The sequence below is a fragment of the Aythya fuligula genome, chromosome 1 (genome assembly GCF_009819795.1).
Source record: "Aythya fuligula isolate bAytFul2 chromosome 1, bAytFul2.pri, whole genome shotgun sequence".
Lineage (NCBI taxonomy): Eukaryota > Metazoa > Chordata > Aves > Anseriformes > Anatidae > Aythya > Aythya fuligula.
The window spans coordinates 14142379-14165779 of NC_045559.1; the positions used below are offsets into that span (position 1 = coordinate 14142379).

A 23401-nucleotide genomic window follows, 5' to 3' on the forward strand; every position below is an offset into this window, starting at 1 on the left:
GATAGCTGAGAGTCTAGTGTATCATTCTCCAAGCAACAAGCAGTACTACTATCAAAAAGTGGTCTTGTCTTTTGTACTCATTCATAGGATGTACTTGTATTTTACAGCTCCTTGATTCTCCCCTTCAAATGACTGTGAATGTTTGAATGGGTAGGCCTTTCTGTGTAGAGTCTACTTTAAGAAGTATGGTAGGCAGTTTAAATTTAGAAAAAAGTATGGTATTTTCTGTATGCCTCTTCTGTTGCCACTTTTGTTCAATAAACCAGTTCCTGCTCTTTAACTTACTCTATACTTTATAACTGTATTTACCTTTATTTCCCCTCTACCACTCATTCTTTTTCTCTTCCTAGTCCCATATTTTGTTTAACTTCCACTGAAAGAAGAAAAGGAGGAGTGAAGAGAGAGAAGAGGTAAGGGGGAGTCTCCCACATGTTTTAATGGCATAAGTACCATCATCTCAAGAATATGCAGGAGCAGTGCTCTTGGATGAGATAGCAAAAGGGAGATAGCCTACAGCCAGTGGAAACCAATTCTAATGTATGGCAGAAATGTTGACTGACAGACTTATTCTTGGTTCACACTTAGAACGAGTTTTATTTTCACCAACTGGTTAGTGCAATGTAAGCAATGACTTGAAGAATCAATGCTTGAATGACAGAGACTCAAGTTTTTAATGCATGAATCTTGAACACCAGGGAAGAAGCAGATTTTTTTTTGTTCCATACCCCAAACTCAAGACCACTTAATGAAGTTGGGTTGTCATTCTAAACGTGACTGGGTCTTTGATTATAAAGTGTTGTGTTTATTGTATCAGGATGCTCATAAGTATTCCAGTAATCTTCTTGCTTCACCTGGTTCGTTTTGACTGTATATTGGGGACTGGATTAAAAGCAGAGCGGGAGGAAAAGCAGCCTCCCTCCATCATAGTTTGCCTGTAATGGCCTTGATTCTTAAACAAGTTGTACTGACAAAGACCCAATGACCATTAGACCAACAAATAGCTTTAAAACAAAATCTTATAGAGTTAGGAACTTAGTGCCTTTGAGATCGCCAAAGTTTAATGAAAATCCAAAAGGGGACGGATGCAGCTATGAGCATTGTCCTTGGAGAGTTAGGGAGAAGCAGCATAATGATGTTAGGCACTGTTTGGTGTGTGTCCTGTAGACTCCTGTGTGTGTAACTCCAAACAAGCCGTAGAGGTACTTTTGTTTGTTTTTTTTTCTTTTTTTTTGGCTGCATGGCAGCATGCGAGAAGCAGTGGAGCTGGACCCAACTACTGACAGCGCACAGGTCTGTGGCTGGCACAGGAGGGGATTGAGGGGCTTGTGGGCTAGGCCAGCACCAGTTAACATTACTTATGGGGAGGACACTGATGTGAGAGAGATACAGCGAACATGAGGTCTGTGAGGATGTTTGGACACAAACTACAAATGCATAGGGAATCAGATTGCTTTCAGAACGAGGTGTTTCTTCTGTGTGGTGTACAGGAGCTGGTCATTAATGGATCCTACAGCGTATATGGTATCTGAGTATGCCTATCATCTTTTTTTTTTTTTTTTTTTTTTAACCTTCTTACTTAATTGTCTTTTTGTCTCAGCCCAGATTTGAAATAGACTGCTAACTTCTCTGTTAGGTTACCATAGAGAGCAGCAAACAGTCAGCAGAGGTCTGAGTTTGGAGTCATAGTTATTTCTGTGAAGCTGCAGCATGCAGGCTGTGATGTATCGCTTGGGAGCTGGATATCCCTCCTAATCTCTTAGTAAAATCTATACTATGGGGAAGCGTGTTGGGGGAAGCAGAGAAGGAACTTCCTTGTGGGCAAGATTAGTCATTTATTCATGTATTCTGCTTCTAGGTCTGATTAAAGATGTGTTATCTCCTTAGAAACAGCCAGCAATAAATAAATATTCAGATTACTTTGCATAGCGTAAATACATATATCATACGTATGCTAGGTGTATTTGTTCCAGATTATGTTGTGTGTGTAGACACATTCATAAATCTGTATACACAGAGCATTTAACCATTTGAATCCTATCTGGCATATTCCATTAAAATGTTAGGTTGCTATCACTAGTTTTCCAGATAACCTTATTATTGTATAGGGAAGGCTTCAGTGCTCAGAGCAGTGGTAGAAAGCAGAAATTTAGTCAAACGTAGAACTTACTTAGTAAAATTTTCTTACTGTTTTTCTCCCTTCTCTATGAAACTTCCCCCCCCCCCCCCTTCCCCTCCAATCCACAAATAAAATGATTAAATTTTTTAAAAATAGTTTGCAGGCAGGGAAGCAGAGTAGGAAAGCTCTTGTTGTTGGCTCTGACAGTTCAGGACAGAAGTCTTCACTTTGCATTCATGGACTGTGACACACTGTAATGATAAGTGCATTGTTACTTTGCAATTTCTCCTGTATAGGTTGTGCTAGAGCATGGGTATATTGACTTTTAGATTCATTCTTGTGCATTTTCTTTGTGGGAAGGGTGGTTCCCATGATTGCAGGTTCAAATTGTTGGTCTGTAAATCTGAAGGCAGGCATGACAAGAATTGCTTTTGTTAATGATTGCAAAACATGTATATACATATGATGTAATTGAGGAGAGGGGGAAGGAAAACGTTTGCATTGCATACTCAATAAAAGGCAAGTTACATGTAGAAGATTATTTTTAAATGCTGTCCTCAATTCTGTTTATTTCCCTTTTTGCAGTACTTGTAATAGTATCAATTTTAAGATAACCGAGTTCCTGTGTGTTATATTGAGTACCAGCACTTCAAAAATGTTTTTAACCGCTTCCCCTTAGAGCATTTTAAGGGCAAAGAAGGCACCAGTGTATCATATAGATGAGCTTTCCTGGCACGGTAAGAGAATCAAACACCAATATTTGTTGGTATCTCTCTCTGATGCATGAGATGACTTCTGTAAAGAGAAGTCAGGCGAGGTCTGACAGCAGTACTGTCTGGCAGCTCTTTGTCTTGCTCCCAAGACCTTGTTGATGTGGAAACCTGGAGTTAGTTTCAGAGCACTTCTCTGCCGCTGTGTGGAGCCAAGTTGAGCTGGTGGTATGATGAGTTTTCTCCTGGGAGCAGAAGCTGGAATTTTGGTTGGAGCTTAAGTGCCGGATGAGTACAGTTAGCTTTTTACATTCAGATGGACTTGAAGTTGTAACCAGATTAGCGTTGTGTGCTGGTTGAGCTGAAGGGTCTTGCTTGACTCAAGAAAGTCATACAACTAGCTTGTGTATTTTGTGTTTGGTTTTATCTGTAAATCTGATAATTCTTCTCCACCCTTACTCTTCTTCCTTGGTCCATAGAAGGGTACCAAATCAGCTGTGCAGATAAATAACTTTGTCTCAGCAATTTCATTTGTTTGCTCCAGTGAGCTTCAGTTTAATTCCCTCAGATCTGTACACACCCCTGGAAGAATCTTAATACGTGTGCTGTCTGTATTCTGATACCTTAATGCTGCTCCAGGAAACTGTTCTGAATGTTTTGCTTATAGTTAAAGGGTGAGAGGCAAGGTGTTTACCTGGACTTCTAGTTCAGCAAATTAGACCCTCTTCTGTAGTTCTTCTCAGAGGTGCTGCTAAAACATGGGGTGAACTAACGCAGACTACAACTTTTCAGATATTCGGGAATGACAATTCTCAGATCTTTATTTTATTAAGCAGAGGTAAATTATGACTTTTTTCATATTTTGTATGTACTTAAAGTTGTATCGCTTCTAAGGAAAGACAGTTGGTGTATGTACATAGGTTAGAAGGTTTTGATTAATTTTCTCCCCTCCCCAGTTATGTATATTTTGTATATGACCTTGTGAAGATGCGGAGCAGACACAGTGTAGAGGTGGTAATTAGGTTAGCATATTAATCTTTGCAGTGATGTTAGGTCAGGATTTTGGGGTAAAGTTGCAGGCATCAGTGTTAAATCTAAATTATCTTAATCCAGTGCTTTTTCCTCTCTGGAAATAGCCAAAATTATGATTTGATTTTTTCATCTTTAAACTTCTGCTCAGCATGTGCGGAGGCCCTGGTAATTGTCTCCTGCAGAGGCATTGTGTGAAATCCCCAAGTCTTGAAACACCTAAAATGTGTAACTGCTTTATTTTTTTTTTCCATCTTGTAATTATCTGTTGATAGATGCTGACTGATAGAAGCAGTTGGTAGAAAAATGTATTGAAGAACTTCGAGTGCATAAAGAAGTCGTACAAACAGCCCAATGAAAACATGGAAGAAAAATAAAAATAAAAAAGACTTGACATGCTTATAGTGCTAACTGATGGGAGAAACTTGAATTGTTTTAGCAATCAGTTTATTGAGATCGATGCAGTCGTCTTGTGTATGTTGAAAATTCTTCAATCTTGAGCTAAAAAATAATTGCTTAATTTATAATTTCATTGATGCCCCTTTATAAATTGGAAAATAAATGTTGTATTGCACCTCTTTGAATTCTATTCAAGTTTATAATGTGTTTTTTACTGAACTTAATGTTTGTCCTTGTTATTTATCACATGGTAACAGGATATGGAAACTGATTTATGGGGAAGGAAACACAAGAAACAATGACATTGTGTCTAATAAAAAAAAAAAAAAAAAAAAAAAAAACAAAAAACCAACAACCCACAACTGAAATACACTAAGTAGAATGGTAAAAGCAGGTTTTTCTCCAGCCCTTCATTTGGTTATTGCAGTGTTAGGACTGACTGTGGATTTAAAAAAACAACTTGCAATAAGTATATGAGATTGTCTTGATATTCTGGTGCTGCCACCAACTCTTACCTTTAACTTTTTGCATAAGCGTTTTGCATCTGTGCACCCAAATAAGAGCTGGAGCATGCTTGTACACACAGCTTAGGTTCTAGCAGGCTTTTTAGCGCTACTGTTTCCTCTTCCTTCTGAAAAAAAGGTGAAATGTGCAGAGGTAGGCTACTAAAGTTAGCAGATACCAATGTGAGCTGTGCCTTTCTCAGTATAGCAAGTACTGTATGGTTTCCTCTGACTTAAAACATGCTGTGTTATTAATAAAAAAAAAAATAAAATAAAATATCCATAAGCCAGAGCTTTCTTAGATTTATATTGCTGCTTTCTTGTGGAATATAAGTACTGGGAATTCAGCTTCTGAACCTATGAAAGTAAACGCAAGTAAAAGTGGGTAAAAATGAACAAACATGATTTCCTAGTCCTCCCCCCGCACTCTCCTCTCCAAAAAAACAAACCAAAACAAAAAACTTTACATGGAAAATGTCGTGGAAGAAATTGTCTGGAGTCCTGACACTTAAAGGATGATTGATAGCTGGGATTATGAAACCTTGTTGGAGTCATCTGGGCAGTTTGGCTAGGTTTCAGGTTCTTATTTTTCAAGTGTGCTTTCTGTCTAGGTGATCTGTCATCTGCTTGTTGCCTGAAGCCATCCTCTGGAGCTTTTGATGGTCCCCAAGAAACAAGTGTGGGGGGAGGCTGACAAAGTCGACCTGCGGTTGGTCTGCAGCCAACATCTGATCAGAACTGGATCTTGTAGAGTTCGGTCCAAAAATACTGATGCAATTTAGGAGATTACCCATTTAACTTCTGATCCAAGAGTTAGGCCCTCTATACTTCTGTTAGTTTTTTCCTCTTCTCCTCCATATACCAGCAAAAAAGTTATGTTTTTTCATCTGCTGTCACTTAATTGATCTTAGAAGGACAAGGCAGAAAGGAAACATGTGGTCTTTGTTAAACCACAGAATAATGTTGTGTAAGTGGAATACCTCAGGGATAATATGTAACTTATTTTCTGTTGTTAAGTGCATAAATGATGTTCTTTGTACAAAGCCACACAGATGAAATAACTTGGCCTGTATTGTGCTCTTACACTTCTGCTAGTAGAGGACAGGTCATTTAAAAAGACCGGTTCTGGGACCATAAGCAAAGTAAATCACGAGAAGTAGTGATGAAGCTTCAAAGATTTTATACTCGATAAGGCAGTTAAGGCAACAGGGTGATGAGTGCTCTGTAGAGAGAGAAAGAACTGCCAGAGGAGATGTAAACCAGTGCAATAAAGAGTGAAGGGTGCTAAGTTTCTTGCAGGCCATTGGTCTTACACAAGTTACATTTTAACCAGATCAAACAAATCTTTATAAAGATGAAAATCATATTACTAGGACAAGATAGGCTTATTAGCTGCAATTAAAGAAGAGCAAGATTTCCTCAAATAGGGAAAGTGTTTTCATGTGATAAAGTTGTGCTATTAAGGCAGCAATGAAAGAAATGACAAATATCAGAAGTTAACAACATTCTTTCAGTGGTTACGGAGTAATACCACTGGAAGAGTAAAGAGGGCCCCAACAAAATTGGAAATAGTCTGCCGTTGAGTTTAATGAGTAGATGAACTACTTCACCCGGTGAAGAGCTAATAAATGAAGCATTTGTATAATGCCTTTTTAACTATCTGGACCTGAAATTAACTTGACAGACCAATTCGGTCTTTCAAACTTCCAAGTTCATGTGCTACTTGAAGAAAGACTTCATTAAGCAGCAAGTTCGTGTATATTCTGTTTGGGTTGTAGGAAGTCGTCTTCTCTAACACCCTTCTTTCCACTCTCCTCTGCCAATTTTTTTAATGAAATGCACCTATGAAAACAGTGTTTTGGTTGGGTTTTGAAGGCACCAGGTAACAGATTCTAAGAGTTCTGGAAGAGTGACCTCATGGAATCACAGAACGGCTTGGGATAGAAGGGACCTTTAAGGCCACGCAGTGCCACCCTCTGCTATGGGCAGGGACACCTCCCACCAGCCCAGGTTGCCCAAAGCCCCATCCAGCCTGGCCTTGGGCATTTCCAGGGATGGGGCAGCCACAGCTTCTCTGGGCAGCCTGTGCCAGGGCCTCACCACCCTCAGAGTGAAGAATTTCTTCCTAATGTCTCATCTAAATCTCCCCTCTTTTAGTTTAAAGCCATTCCCCCTTGTCCTATCCCCACACCCCTGACGCAGAGTCCCTCCCCAGCTTTCCTGCAGGCCCCCTTTAGGCACTGGAAGGCTGCTGTAAGGTCTGCCCAGAGCCTTCTCTTTTCCAGGCTGAATGCCCCTAAGTCCCTCAGTCTGTCTTCATGAGAGAGGGGTCCAGCCCTCTCATCATCCTCATGGCCTCCTCTGGACTCGTTCCAGTCTGTCTGTGTCCATCTTTTGGTGGGAGCCCTAGAGCTGAACACAGTGGGTAGATTTAAAATAGATACTGATTGGAAAGTACTGCATTATGATCCCAGTTGGTATTTTATTATTTAAAATACCAAGCTTCAAAGGATAAACAATCACTTTTAGGATGAATAGGGAAGGTTCCCCAATGATTAATTTATGTTCTGAACTGTCCAAATACTCTCTAGTAAAAACACTGGGAATATTTTAGTGTTGTGACAATACTTCTAGTTCTGAGATGACAGAAAATAATTCTTTTCCTTCATCTGAAATCTGGTATCAGTGTTGTTCCTCATTTGATAGTCACATTAGTAGATGTAACAGTTTATCCTGTTGCTTTTTTTTTTTTTTTTTTGCTCTTATGGGAATTTGTTGAGGATGAGCTATGTTTGTTTGAATTACCTTGGCTGTGTAGGTATCATGAGCTGGTGACTTTAATTCTTCTGGCCTTAGCTAGAGGCAGAAGAAAAGCTTTGGAGGGCTCTGTGCGTGTGTGCGGTGAAGATCTGAAATGTTAAGGTAGTGAAAAATCATGAGATAGCCTCCCAGTCTTGTTCCATTTCCTCTTAAATGAAACAACCTGTGTTATAATGCTGTTGGGCAGAACAAATCTGAGCTGATCAGGTATTTAATTTCATTTGGTGTCAATTAGTGCCTTAGGATTTTTGAGTGAATTCTGACTAAGGCTTAAGAATGTCAAGAGCTTGCAACAGATGTATCTCAAATCTCTCAGCTCTGCTTCCACCCTTTCCCCACCCCCTTTTTTTTTTTCCTCCTTACAAGAGCGATGTTGTAGTTGGTCAGAGATCAAAACATTAATCGTGAATGGACCACATGTTAGCAGTGAGGTTTTTTATCTGTACATAGCTTTAAAATCTGCTCTTTTTTTCTGTTACTTCTTTTAAAAATTCATTTTAATCTCACGTTTGGTAATCGCATCTCTTCATGTTGTTGACATGAAGGTAGTTTGAATATGTGATGATGATGATTGGGTAACCTTGGTTTTATGCAAGTTTGTAGATGTCATAGCACACAAGGCAGCTGGTTTAGTTTGGTTCATCACTTCCATTGGTATCCCAGGCGTTTTTGGCTCTATTAATTTCCAGTTGTTATTCTACCTGGTCAGAAATGTTTAAAGAAAATCCAGATTTAAAAAAAAAAAAAAAAAATCATCACCAAAAGCTGTTTTGATTATGAGAAACCTCAGGGTAAATGAGGATCTCGATCCCAGGCTCTGGTGTCCAGCATGTCTTTTAGACCTACTTTATGACACAGTAAAAATATTTTATGGAATGTCCTAATGACAGGCCTAAAACAAAAAGCCCTATTATGGTAAGGATTTGTTAGCATGGGCGAAGCTGCAGATGACGGGGCATCGACCCTGTTGTCTTAACATGTGCTTTACATGGATTAAACAAGTTCATAGCTTCGTTTCAGCTCACAAATAGGAATTAATGTAATTTTTTTTCCTTTTTCAGAAGGGTGCTAAATGGAAAATGAATTTTGTTTTAAGTTGTTCATAAGGCTTTAAGGCTTCAGTTTAAGGTTCCTACCCTATGAGTAAACCATGTGGCAACACGATGAGCGTTCACTTACATGGTGAGAGGGATTTGGAGTTTTTTATATGCCTGCTATCACTCCATATCTGCTTTTGGTTTAGCAGGTTTTTCTCGTTGCTTCTTCTTGAAAACAGCATGTTTTAGTCTTCAATTTTAGGCATAACCTAGTGATATGGTTTGATATTTGTTATACTTGGTAAGGAGATGCTCGTTGGTAACTTGAGGAAAGCAAGATAACCCAATGGCTAGTTGGCCCAAGTGCTTTCTAGTTCATTTGGTGACTCATTTAATGGGACCAAAACACAACTGCTGCTGTCTTGAGGAATAATGAACTGTAGGTTTAAACACTGAGCATGCCAGGGTGTTTGATACGAACTGCCAGACTTAGTAATGAGATAAATTTTTAATTTTGATAAAGACTTGATGGCAGTTCATCCTGTAGAGATGTTTGTTGTCCATCCCTTGGGGATGGTTAACATTGTAGATGGAGATACTGACTTGAGCAGCAAAAGGAGCAAATTCAGGTTTCAAAGTCTGCAGCTCTTTTCTGAAGAATCCTTGTTAGAAGCACACCAGTTTCCAGTTGAGGCCGGTTAGCTTTTTCTTGGCGATGTAGTGCGTTTGGCAAGGAGGAGTGTTAAAATATGTTGATCTCAAAACTGTCAGGCTTTCATAGACTTGAGCTGGGATGGAACGCTTTGTCAGATGGAAGAAGTGTATTTATTAAATCATTGTATGCTTATTGCTGGGTGGTCTCTGTTCTGGCAATTCTGGACATACGGGAAGGACTTTGCAATACTTCGTTATGCAGGTAGTGGAGGTGGGGGCATTTTGCTTCAATTACCTGGCTACGTGTGGAAAACCTCGTCTGTCTTAGGATATCACAAATACATCAGTTCTCTAATCTCTGAATGGGGACAGATGAGGTGCTATGGCTGTTTGTACCTCATCTGTGCTGTCTGCCGTTCTGCCCTGCCCAACAAGAGGAGTGGGAGACTGGCAGTAACTGCCACATAGGTGGGATTGTTTTATTTACTTGCCTGAGTCAAAGCAGATTGCATTATTGCTCTAAAAACTACTGTTGATTCTTTTTTGTTTGTTACTTTGGCCCCCGATGTGTACAGTATCTTTTGCTGGTGATCCATTAAAATGAGATTGAAACTGTCACTTCATATCGTTATGTGTGAATCACTAGAATTATTTTGGTTTAAAAAGATGCTGAATGGAAGTTCTGGGAGAGTTTCTTATGTAACGTTTAGGTTGTGTTGTGAACATTGGAAGTTTTTGTGTGTTTTATATGTGCAAAACAAGTCAAGAATGCTCTCTGAGAAATACCTGAAAAATTCTTTGACCAGATTTCTGTTGAAAGTTAACAGCAGCTGGGCTCTGATGAAATAGAGCAGTAAACAAGTGTACCTGATGTTTATCGCAGAATCATAGAATGCTTTGGGTTGGAAGGGACCTTAAAGATCACCCAGTTCCAAGCCCTTGCCAAGGGCAGGGATGCCACCCACCAGATCCAGGTTGCCCAGGGCCTCATCCAGCCTGGTCTTGAACACCTGGTCTGAACATGTTTGGTATGCTACCTATAAAGCGAGTCTTTGTCACTTCACTGAATGTAATGAATGCATTTTAGTGATCACCAATCTGAACAATAGCATTTTAATTAGTTTGTAATACTTTAATAAGCTTTGAGATCATCACAAAGTGTATTTGATATTAATGGCTCTTAAAGAAAATAGAACACTTTATCTTCCTTTTGCTTCTGTAAAATAAAGCTATTGAAATGACTGTTACTAATGGTAATTTCACGTATGTGATGTAAATTGCCTGTTTTAAGATGATCCAACTCAGTCCTCTTATTTTATTTTTTTAACAGGGTTTGTGGATGCACTTAGATGTTTGCAATGAGCACTGTGGCTGGCATGCCCCAGTGTTTTGGATACCAATGCATAGGACTCTGTAGTAATCGAATTTATCAGAAACGAACGTCATGAGCATAGTGATCCCATTGGGGGTTGACACAGCAGATACTTCTTATTTGGAAATGGCTGCAGGCTCAGAGTAAGTATATTAACATAAAGAGTAAGTTTTCTGTTTTTAACTACCTATTTTCTCATACTGAGGCTTTTTAATACAGTTGGAGAAGACTTACCAGTCTCTAGTTATACTGGATTTGTAATAACTTCTAAGTCAATTTCTTTCTCTTTAAGGAGAGTAAAGGAGAGAAGGTAAACTCGTCTACAGATGCATGTTTTTCTTCCTTATCAGACTGAGAAATGCAGATACTGCCTGATTCACCTTTCACGTTTAAAATATTTCAGTTTTCTTAACCTGTGTTTGAAAAATAAAAAAAACTTCCCATGTTGGGGTGGGGAAATCTTCTGGCATGGTAAATTGCAAAAAAGCAGTAATAATTATAAAGGTGCCTTTTATTTTTGAAAGTTAAAGGCCTGTCTTAATTGTCTAACGCTATGTTTTCACAAAGGTATTTTATATGGAAAAATCAGTAGAAAATAATTTGGCAATTACTCTTCCAGTTAGAAAAATTGGATAGCCATTTATAAAAGGTTGCAAAAAATCCTTAATTCAAGAAGCTTTGCATGAAATAAGCAGAGTGGTTTTTAAATTTTGTTTTTACTGCTGGCGCCTGAGTCTACAGAGTATAGATGAATTAGGGTTTAGGTGTTGTTGGGCTGTGAGTGGAGATCTTTCCTTTTGGGTAAGCACATTTTCATGTGTGTAGCATCCACCTGGCTCTTGAATGTTACGAGAGAAGAAATAATATTTTGATCAACTTGTGAAGTAAAAGACCAAGACGTTATTATTTCTACCTGTTTATATAGGACATCATCCCATTTAGCTCTGTGTACTTCAGAGCAGTATCTGGATTTTTTTTCCTGTTTCCTCTGTGGCTTTTGTGTTAGTAAAACGTGACAGATGAGTTGTGAAAAAGTGGGTGTCAAGACAGTAAAAGTGATGTTAAAGATCAAGAGAGTTTGTGTAAGCCACACTAAGGTTTGTACACTTCCTTGTGTAAATAGAGAGGGGAAAAAAAACAGTTCATTTCTTAGAGCAAAAGCTGTTAAATGCGTCATTTATATTAACTGTTTGAGATGCTGTTACTCCTTGCTTTCCTCTGAGTACAGACAGCCTTTAGTAATATTTAAGCCACTTACTTTTTCTGGTTAACACACAAACGTCTGTTTGCTTTAGATATTGAAGCAATGGATTAGACTTTTTTAAAATGCTTTCTTAAAATCTCTCCATAAAGCAAATAAACTTCACAAAGTGGTCCTTCATTTAACAGGTGCATTGAGTAACCGCTATCAATAAAAGTAGCATGCACAAAATCTTAGCGTGCTAACCTAGTAACATTATTCAATGTAAGATGTCTTTTCTTCCAAATACTGAAGGAAATTTGTCACGCACTTAAGATCTCAAACAGCTTTTTAAAAGAATGTTTCTTTCCTGTGTTTTCAGTTGTATATGAGGTTATTTCAATACTCTATGTGACTAGAACTCCTTATCTAAAGAAAACTAAAAAATATTTCTTTGAAACTTTGTTGCATTAAAGTCTTTAAACTTGCTTTGTTGATCTCTTTCATAATCATGAACACTGGTTTCTGTGGTGCAGAAAATGATTTTAACTCCATGTTTAATAATTCAGTGTGAATCATTCACAGCTCTTTTCATTATCTTTTCCTGTGGATTTTCATGTTTCGAGGAGGTCACAGTTCCCGAGGTTACTAACACTACTTGCAGACTCAGCAAGCCATGCTGAAATTAGGATAAATAAATACAGTTGTCAGTATAAACAAAATAGTTCACTGTGTTATTTGCTTGATACTGTGGCATGGAGACCCAGTTAGGTGCTGCTTCTCCTCAGATGTTGGGTGACTGTTAGCAATTACTTTCATTAATATAATCTCTGAGAATATCATTGCTGAAAAGCAGCTAGCTGCATGATTAATTCATGCTGATCTAAAAGCCATGTCCGTGTCTAAAGAAGTGTGACACAGAACTGTGTACCTAACAACTGCATAAGCAATTCAGGTAACCTTTTTTATCACTGTTTATCTGCTTTAAGTGTACTTTTTATGTCTTCTTCCAAGGATATATTGGGCATAGATAGTATTGATAGTGATCACTGATAGACCTTTGAGCAGGTTCTGGGGTTTTCCCAGGTGGGAGGAGTTGGACTTTCTTCATGGTGACTGACAGGTCTGATGTTGCTTCATCAGTCACTGAAGCGTGAGCAAACACAAGAGAGAGGGGGAATGACAAACCTAATTATGTAGGAGAAGGAGCCCTAAAGGATAAAACATGCTTTAAACTAAGGGATTAGTGTGGTGGTTTTTTAATGGTGGGTAGTTTATCTGTTACATACACCTTCACTTACATACTGTTAATAAGGAGGCCGGTAACTACTGGAGGGCCCCAGGGGTCAATACTGGGACCAGTCCTGTTTAAAATCTTCATTAATGACCTGTACACTGGGGTACAGAGAGCTGGCAGATAACACAACTGTGGGGAGGGGCTCGTTCACCAGAGGGCTGTGCTGCCATCCAGAGGGACGTGGGGAGGAAGCACTTCTGTGCTGTGCGGGTGACCAAGCACTGGCACAGGCTGCCCAGTGGGGCTGTGCATCTCCCTTCTTGGAGACCTTCAGAAGCCACCTGGACGTGGTCCTGGGCAAGTGGCTCTGGGTGGCCCTGCTTGGACAGGGGTGGGAGCAGCTGGCCTCCAGAGGGCCCTGCCATCTACAGTTGTGCTGTGATTCTGTCAAATAGGTAGGTGGAGGAAAAATAACTCCTCCTTGAAGGTGTGAGTGTCTTCTAAATTGGGTGCAATAGCTCCTCTTCTGTTACTTGAACCTAAATTCTCCAGGGGTAGATTGATCTTCATTGTGTCACCATAGTCACAGTCCTTTTTTTTTGTTGTATGTGCATTTCAGTGAAAACTTTACATGTAATAGTATGCAGCCTGCGTACTGTTGCAGCCCAACAAAGCATTATGATCTCTCTCACACCTATACCCCCCCGCATCTGTACATTTTGCCTTTATTTTTGCTTCATTTGTAAAAGGCTTTCTAAAGATGAGTACCAGTGACTTCTTAAGAGAATCCCTCTTTTATCATTAAAGACTTTGTAGTAATATACAGAGCCAGCCGTTTTGTGAAGTTCAGTATGTGCTTCCTGATTGAAGAGATTGTTAGTGTAGCTCAGTGTATAAGATACACCATCAATAGCACTATTCTTCTCTTAATATCTGTATATACTTTTTGGAGAAGGACCTTATAATGTATGAATGCACTTTGAGCCAAAAACCCACAGTGTATCAATCATTTTATTGAGCTCAGTATCCAGGAGAAAAGGTTATGAATGTTTCAGTATTAAATAAAAATCAGGAAAAACTTAACCCATTAGCTGGTGTTGAAACAGGGATTATTTTTTTCTAAAGTGTCATAGGAGAATGGAGAGGTTGCTGGTAAATGGTGTCAGGCCAGCATTACCTGTAGGGCCTGGTATGGGATGTTTAGGTAGCAGTTGGTGGTAGAGAATTAGCGCTCAGTTGTCTTTTCTCTAGGTAGCTAAGGCCATCTGATGTGTTTGGCTAGGTGAAGTGTGTTGAAATAGAAAATGTTATCTGCTTTTCATACAAAATAAATGATATTCCTTTATCTGAGTTGACCTTCAGCCAGATAATGCTCAGGTGTGCTAGTACAAAGGAAAAGCAAACCCAGACTCCCTGATTAGACCGAGCAAACCTGGTGCATGGCAGGCTGCTGTTGCTGAAGCATACTTGGAAGCAAGAAGTTTGATTTGGCGTTTTAAAGGTGTTTGGGGAAGTACTGTTAGCTAACTTTCCTAAGGGAAGCTTTACAGGATGACAGTTTTAGTATTAATGAGATTGTTTTTCATTTGAATACCAAGAGTTTTACAGAAGGGGTTGAGGGGCCCTGATTCCAACGACTAATTTAATTTTGGTAGTCAGAAACTACCACCTTTTCTTCTGGAATTATTGCTCAGGCAGAAACAAAATGGCATTTGAGAGCAATGGGGTGGGGGCAGGGGAACTTTTATAAAGACAAATTTACAATTGCTTAGAATGATTTGTAGTTTATTCCCTTAATATAGGGGAGCTATAAGCTTACAGGAACCAATTTTTTGTGTGTGAACTGATTTCCTGTGTAGCCCATTTAATTTTTCACTAATGCCATCTGCTGGCAATGTGCAGAATATTTTTCGGTTTGCACTGTAGTGTTAAATAGAACCACTAGGAAGTAACCCAGACCCTGAGAGTTTTCAACTGCAGAGTTGAAATTTGAGTGGTTCTTAAAAGAAAACATAGTATCTTTGATTTTTTCACTTGTTTTCAAGTTACAGGAATGTTTCAAGTCATTGCAAACTGGGAACATAGGAGTAACTTTGCTTTTTTTTAAGGGTCCTTTCTGGTGTGCTACTTCTAAATATTTAGCGTGGTTCTGAATTGCTAACCAAAACACCTAACAGCACTTCAGCAAAATGTCATGGTCAGTGTATCACAGTAACAGTTGTTTGTTTCAGAGCATGTTATTAGGATTTGGGTATAATTCCAAATATACCATATTCTAAGATGGTTTTGATGAAAACTGAAAATACTGCACCATCTCCCCATAGTTAGGGTATAGCTGTTTGAGGTAAGGCTGAAAAATGTGGCATGCTCAGAAGAGTGCCAAGCTTGATATTTCAGTTTGGTACAGAACTGGTTTAAGGTCAAAGAAAAGAACAAGGAAGACATCAATGTTCTTTCAGATCTGAATGCTTCCTCTTTCTTCTTGAAAACTTGTTTTTTTGGGATGCCAGTAATAATGCCAGTGGAAAGATTGGGAGCAGTGGGTGTTTTCTGAAAGGAATGCAAGCATTTGTTTAGGGTATGACTGGAACTGAACTATCCAGGATGTATACTGGCAATTTTTAGCTTTGTATCCTAGTTTTTTTCCCTTCATCTCCTTTCCCTGTGTTGTCCTCTCCTGCATTTTTAATAGTCAGCATACATAATAGTTTTGTCTACAACCAAGCATGGTTGCAGTCTTAGATGCTAGCTCCAAAGTCATGTTCTAGGTGTTAGAAATGGTTCAGGCATGTAAGTCATACAAAGATTGAGTCCTGAAGACTAGATTTTTGGGATAAAGAACATCAGTTTAAAAAAATAATAATTGAAAGTGGTATCTAATGCTTTGAGTGTACAATTAAGGATTTTAGTAAGCGGTGTGCCCACAAGTGTTTGGGTGGGGAAAAAAGCTTTCCTGAAAGCTAATTCTGCTTAAATACTGCTTGTTAAACTTTTTTTTTTCTTTCTTTCTTTTTAAATATGAAGACTTAGTTGTCTTTGCTTCTCAACCGGTTTTCTCCCAACCCATTTTTGTTTTTCTTGCTCAGATGAATGTTGTGCCTTTTTGGTTTTAATCCTCCACTGGTTCTACAAGTATTAAAATAATTAGGGTTAATGGATTGTATTTATTTCTGCATTTCCTTTTTAGAAGCTTAATGCTTTTGATTCCCACAAAAGTTATGCCTCTAAATTTCTAAATTTTAAAGTGCTTCTCTTAAGTGGTTTCTAAATGGCTAGGGTAGGTAGAAATATATTTAAGGAGTAGGGTCTTTTGTCTTGCTTCGTATTTTGCAAGAGTGCCTTTTAATTTTGTAGTCAGTTGATGAAATATGTATGGCCTCCCTTTTTAGGATGTATGCTTCCTTTCTTGTATCTTTCACTGAATGTTCACCTAGTGAAGTATTGAGGGCATGTTAAGATTGATTGATGTGTTTGTTGGATGGATAGTTGGCTCTTGATTAATTGGCGTTTGGCAAGATCCTAGAAGTATTAACTAGGCAACATTAATAGTGTTGATTACTGCCCAAATGCATTGTACGCTAGTGCAGGTGTGGTCAGTATATAAAAGCAAATCTGTGGGAAAGACAAAGTTTTTTTCCAACTGGTGTCCTTTTGATTTTTTTTTTTTTTTTTTTTTGGGCTTGATGAACCTGGCTGCTTCTGGGATATAATTCCAACAAACTCTGATAAAAACTACTTTCCAGCTGAGAAGTGGTGTAAAAAAAAGAAATGAGGATTTTTCTGGATTTGAGATAAGTAAGGGAAAGTGACTTCAGAGTTGTTGGTTTTCCCCTCATGTTACTGTAGTTACAAGCTCTGTTTCTTATCTGCTAGTACTTTGTGTGATCCATACATTCCCTTACCTGGCATGGTGACTGTTAGAAATGTCAGTATTTTTTAAAAGACTTTTTTCCCCTCTGAACTTTCGTGACTAATGTCTTCACCTGATGATAGCATTTTTAACTAGCAATTCTTTCTACACAGTAAGATCACAAAGGGAAAAGCTAATGAGAAGAAACAGGCTGCTAAAGATGTTAGTGGGACACTTCCAGTTCTGTATGTTCTTCCCAGGAAGAAAAATTATGTTCTTACAGACATGTTAGCAGAAAGCTTGAGTTGCTGGTGTCTTCTTAAATCAAGCTAGTTTCACTTCATGGCATAATTAAAAAGCTTGCATTTATATCAATGCAAGAAAAGCATAAAAAATTAGAAAAACATGAATTTCTGCTTTAACTTAGGATTTAGAATGACCAATTTTAAAACATCAGCTCAAGGAATTACTGAATCTTTGTGGGGAAAAAGATTTGATGCACAGTAAAACTAAAATTAGAAAAGTACCCACTTGGGCTCAACTTGTGATGCTAGTCAAAAGCTATTTCAGTTTAAAAGATGCTGGTATTTCGCCCTGCCTCAGTGTTTAAAAAAAGCCAGAAAATGTAATTCTTAATGCGGCTAGGTGACTGCATTAATTTGAAGTTTGTACTGGTGTGATTGGATTGCATGGTGCAGTGCAAAACCAATAAGTTAGTGACACGTGAACTGAGAAAAGGTGCAATTTCTTGGATTCAAAAAGATACTCCTGTTTTAATATTCCTTTACCCTTCTCAACTTTTGCGTTGTGGTTTAGTATGTATGAACCATAGTTCCTCTATTAGAGGTGACACTGCCTTTCTCTACCAAGCTTCATCTAGAAAACGGTTCGCTTTTTCTTTCAAGGTAAAAAATAAATCGATGAGTGCCTTTTTTAGATTTGTCCTACTTAAGGTTTGTTTGCAGAAACAGTTCTCTGCTGCTGTGGGTGCTGGTTCATGAAGATGTTGAGAGTCATGTGCTGATGCTACCACTAGATGTCTCTGCAGAATTTCATAGTGTCTGTGCTATGTGGGGCTGTGTCCTCAACGGACTGCAGTTGTGTGTATTGTTGCTTTTGTCTTTTGTCTTAATTAAGCTGAAGTCCTTTCTTTAGCTTTTATTGCAACTCGATAGACCTGTGCATACTGATTACTGATTGATGAGTTCCTGACAAAGTGTGTAACCTGTATTTCTGCCTAGATTTGCATGTTCTGTGAAATTATTTAGCATGTACTCTTTTTTTAAAAAGTTTTGTAGCTACAGAGGTATAAGTTCTCTGCCACTCTGGAAGCTTTCTTATAGATGAAAGAAAAGTGCTGGTTTTTTTCTTTTTCTAATTGGGTAGCTGGGGGGGCAAAAGTGGTTTTGGTGGTGGTGATTGTTGTATTCCTGAACCTGTTTGTATACTCCTTTTTAACAGGAACAGCCCGTAATTACTTAGCAGTTGTGAAACAATCATCATAACTAACAAGTATATTGACATAACATTAATAAATTACTTGTATTTATTAGTACAACTATTTATTATTCTTCTGTTTTTGTTTTGCAGACCAGAATCTGTAGAAGCTAGCCCTGTGGTAGTTGAAAAATCGAACAGTTATCCGCACCAGTTGTATACCAGCAGCTCGCATTCACACAGTTACATTGGTTTGCCCTATGCAGTAAGTTTCGTGCTAAATATGGTAAAATCTGATGTTCTTAAATAGGAAAAACTCCTGATTCATGCTTATAGTTTTGTATTTTATTGGGAGCTGGGTAAAATGCCTAAAAATAGTTGATTACAACTGAATAGCTGAATACAAAACATGGTGAATTTTATGTAAAACATAGTTGAGAAGGTTAAAAAAAAAAAAAACAAACACCACACACCAAGAATGAGCAATGACAGAAATAAGTTTAAACCTAATTTTAAAAAATGCACAGAACTTCAGAGACTTCTTATAAAGTTAATCTTATACTTTGGCTTAAATAACCATCAGAATGTCTGACACTTAAGAGCTGTAACTTACCTTTCAAAAAAAATCTAGGACCATAACTATGGTGCTCGGCCTCCTCCAACGCCTCCAGCTTCTCCTCCTCCATCAGTGCTTATAAACAAGAATGAAGTAGGCATATTTACCACTCCCAACTTTGATGAAACCTCCAGTGCTACCACCATCAGTACGTCAGAGGATGGAAGCTATGGAACTGATATTACCAGATGCATTTGTGGCTTTACACATGATGATGGATATATGATCTGTTGTGACAAATGCAGGTAATGAATATTAAATGTATTGAAAAGGTAAAATGACTTTAAAGCTGCATTGACAAATTGAGTGCAATTAAATGGTGTTTTAACAGTCTTGATTCATAAGACAGAGGAAACTTCCTTAATCAAAACAATGTTTGAAGGTTTAAGGTTTTTTAATAGACAGAGTAGTTGATTAAAAGTAACGAGTATTTCATACTTTATCCCAGTCTCTCTTAACTTTTCATGTCGATTTGTTCATACCTTCACTTATGTATTGTTGCTCTAGTAAGGATGTCTTTGCCTTTTCGTTCTAAAAAGGGTATTTATTTTCTCCAAGCTATTTGTCAATATGGTGAAATAAAAAGGTACCAAGTAATAAAGTGTTTTGGGAAGGTATGTGCGTTTAAACCAAGTAACTTGCAGGAAGCAAAGCAATATGACATAAGCCTCTCAAATAACAGGCTTCTTTGTGTGTGTGATCTTTCTGATAGGAACTCTTCATCTTCAAAAGACGTGGTCTTTCAAAAGTTACTGAAATTCTTAAAGCTAACAGATTCTTATTTGGGAACCCAGAGTTAAAATACTTAAACTTGTGTTCATGTTTTAGTGTGATCAAGTAGCTACTTACATAAGCAGATGCTATTGAACAACTGCATTTTGGAAAATGGAGGTTTGAAATTTTTAGAGTTGGGACACGTAGCAGGAGAAGACAAATCTTGTATTTCTGGAATTACTCATTGTTAGTCTGTATATTCTCATTCAATACTTATAATGAGCTAATTGATGTTGCTGAATTTACTAAGTTGTATTTCTAAAATGATTGCTACAGTTAATTAAAACAATAGTTCAGATCTTATTCCTCTGTCATAACAAGCTTGTTCATTTTCAATGGTCCTTGATTCTGGTAACCTTTTCTCTTAGTTTAAAATAGAGATCTCTCTTAGAAAAAATAGACATCTTTCTTAGTTTAGAGATCTCTCTTAGTTTAAAATAGAGATGTTCCTTCAGCAGGGGAATTGTAGATTGTCACCGGTAGTCTGCTAGTTTTGAAGAAGAGATATTCTGTAAGGTGCTGGGAGAACTGTGAGAAATTCTCCAGTGATTTTTGTGTCCCAGTTACTTCTAGCCTTCAGTCTAGCAAGCAGCCTTTCTTCCTTGACTGTGGGAAGCAGTTAAAGCTCTTCCTGTGTTGTACAACAGTCCTGCCAGTCCTGTGACTTCTGCTCCTACAGAGGACTTTGCAGTCAAGCAAAGGAATCTGTGGTGTGGGTGTCATGTTGGCATGCTATAAAGAAAATGAATTCCCTTTTTATATTGAGAAAAAAATCCAACCAAAAAAAAAAAAAAGACTAAGGAAGCAGAAGCATTGGGAGGCAGCCCCAAGATTGGAATTGCAGTGATCGGCAGAATAGAAAGTCAGCAGGCTAGCAGAGGGCTGATGAAGACAGTAATTCAGTAAGTAGTTTTTAGGTAGTGTTTAATCTGAGTCAAGATCATGACAGGAGGGGAAAAAATCATATATATAAAGTGTGTGTGTATTTACACACACAGAGTCTGTAAAGTTGTACTTCAAATAACCAAAAGGTCTTTTTTTTGTAGTGTCTGGCAGCACATTGACTGCATGGGAATTGACCGGCAGCATATTCCTGACATATATCTGTGTGAACGTTGTCAACCAAGGTGAGTAGTTCAGATCAGCTAGAATGAGTAGAGAAATATTTAAGAACAAAACAGAAACACAAAACAAAAGTCCTGGAACAACCAACAGTTAAAAATGCAGACCATGTGGCATAATCTTGAGAATTCTAGATGAAGGAGCTATGTTTCTGATGCAGCTGACCTTACCAGTCTGCATTCTCTTGTTCAGTTGTCATTGTTTCTCCTCACTAGATGACAGGGTTAAACCATTGAAACACTTACTGACATAGCAATGAGTCGTGGATCCAAGGATTTCTTGCTCTGGAATGATTATTTTTATGCTCCTTCTCAAACCTGAAGTCCTATAACATGACCAGGAGGGCATTTAGTTCTCTGTGGTAGGTAGATTATACCTGCCTTTAATAATAGCTGTTCTGGGATATAGAGCACAAAATGCTACCTGTTAGTTACATTGCACATTGTCATTTAAACAGTGAATAAAAGAAGTGTGTTCAGAAAACATTTAATTACAAATATTTTTTTTTCCTGGGAAATTGCTTGAACCATACTGTCTTAGGATCTTTGTTATTATATTGTGATGATTTAAGGAATCTGCAAAAGAACGGTTTAATTCCTGTTTAGTTGTAATCCATGGGACAACTGTCAGTCTTTCTTCTGAGCTACCTATATTTTCATTATGTTTTGAAGTGATATAATACCCACATGTGGCTTGTATTACAGTGAAGTTCTGCTGAAATACTTGAATATATTGATGCATGAGTGTAAGGCATGGAGTGAAACTTTTTTTTTTTTAATTTCAGGAATTTGGATAAAGAAAGGGCAGTGCTGTTACAGCAAAGGAAAAGGGAAAATATGTCAGGTGGGTAAAGCTTTTAAAAGATTTTTCTTCAGTAAAGATTATAAAATAAATATCAACTGCATAGATGTAAGAACATATACGCAGTTCTTTGTAATTTTGATATCCTTCAGTATATAAGGTTCAGTAAATCAATACCTGCTACATGACTATTGTTAATAAGAGCTTTATATCAGAATAGTTGAAGTTCCAAGTGTTTTCTTAAAAGATGTCACCACCAATTTGTTGTGGAATAATTCATTCTGAACATTGTTAAAGTTTCTTAAGAATTAATGTAGCTTTTACAGTAACAAGAGTACTTTGAGTAAGCTACTGAAGATAGATGGGAAAGTTTGAGACTACTGGGATAAGAGAGGGTTGCAAAGTCCACTTTCTTTTGGGGAGAAAATGACTTCATGTTTCTGTCACTTCTTCCTTGACAGCGTAGACTACTTCTATTCTAATACTAACATCTTAAAACTATTCCATTACTGGTGATACTCCTGTCTCTGATGAAGAATTACATAATAAATGAGCTTTAAAACAATGTAGCATAGCTTTGAGAGGTAATCCCAACTCTGATTTGTTGGCTCTAGATTTGTATATGTATATAGGTATTTTTGTCAACCACAAAAATTAATAACAACTCTTTGTTTTGATAATCTGATGAAGCAAGGAGCTTTTTAGTCTCTATTTTATAAAATGAGCTCTACTACCATTTACAGAATGTCAAAGCTCAACTGACATTAATTTGTCAGGAGTTCTGTCAAGCCATTGTCAAAATGTGTCACGGGTTTGGTTGACAGGTGATAACTTTAAAGCTCTGTTGCAAAAGTCGTAACAGAGAAGACCGTCTAGAGCTTAACATGTTTTACTTTCAGATTCTGTCTCAGAAGTGCTAGGGGTTTGTGCAAGCTGCTTTAGTCAGTTAGACATTAATGACTTATTTAGAACACCATAATAATTTCTGGTTTTGTCTGCTTTCATTTTAACAAAACCAAACCTACTTCATAAAGTTTTGGTTGACCTGCTAGATGAATTTAGAACTCAAAAATACTCAAAAGTAGTCTTTTAAATCTGCTCTGTGTAGTCAATAGGAAAATAAATGGCAAATGGTAAATCTTAAGTATCAAAACAGTAAAAAATAAGTATGTATACAGAGGTTCAGAGGCTTATATGTAATAGGGCTTTTCATTTAGATGTGCGAGTACTTCACTGTGTAATGGTTTTCATTCTAAAGATTTCTGAAGTGTTGCTGCTGTTAGCCACGTTGCATCCAGAGCTAAAAAGTGGGCAGCAAGTAATAGATCAGTTGTTTGACCTCAAGAAAAGAGCCTTTAGGGAAATGTGTCCCATGATGTGAAAGTGGGTGAGTGTCTTGTGTGTGTAACCACATGGGTTTTCTTCCTTGCAGCATTCCTAGTCTGTTGTTCGGAGCCCACGGTTGTATGATGTTGCTCTCTGAGGATTAGATTGCCAGCTTTGGTTCAGTGCGCTACCTTTGTTAAGCACCTAATTTTGTCAAGGATGATTTCATTTAAAGATACAGTAGCCAGATATGTTACTTGTTCAAGGATGGTGCTGCAAGTGGTCTGGTCTTGAAATAGGTGCTGATGAAGCCACGTGCTGCTTATGGAGAAGTGTCTGGGCTCATAATTTTTGTGAAAGTTTTGGGAACTTTGTACCTTGCCTTCCAAGATGGAAAACCTTCACTTAGTGTGCTTTG

At 37.9% G+C, this 23401-nt stretch overlaps 1 protein-coding gene across 4 annotated transcripts in view; it reads left to right on the forward strand.

The window, feature by feature from the left end:
- The window catches only part of KMT2E (lysine methyltransferase 2E), a 64156-nt gene that overhangs the window by 7421 nt on the left and 33334 nt on the right, over nt 1-23401 (forward strand). For 3 of the 4 annotated variants that reach the window (XM_032207083.1, XM_032207106.1, XM_032207098.1), the window contains exons 2-7: nt 351-410; nt 10599-10783; nt 18498-18609; nt 18976-19205; nt 20781-20861; nt 21641-21699. In XM_032207083.1, coding sequence (XP_032062974.1) covers nt 10713-10783; nt 18498-18609; nt 18976-19205; nt 20781-20861; nt 21641-21699 — 553 coding nt within the window. In that variant the 5' untranslated portion in view covers nt 351-410; nt 10599-10712. The remainder of the gene's footprint in view (nt 1-350; nt 411-10598; nt 10784-18497; nt 18610-18975; nt 19206-20780; nt 20862-21640; nt 21700-23401) is intronic. The other variant, XM_032207091.1, reaches the window with a different exon arrangement.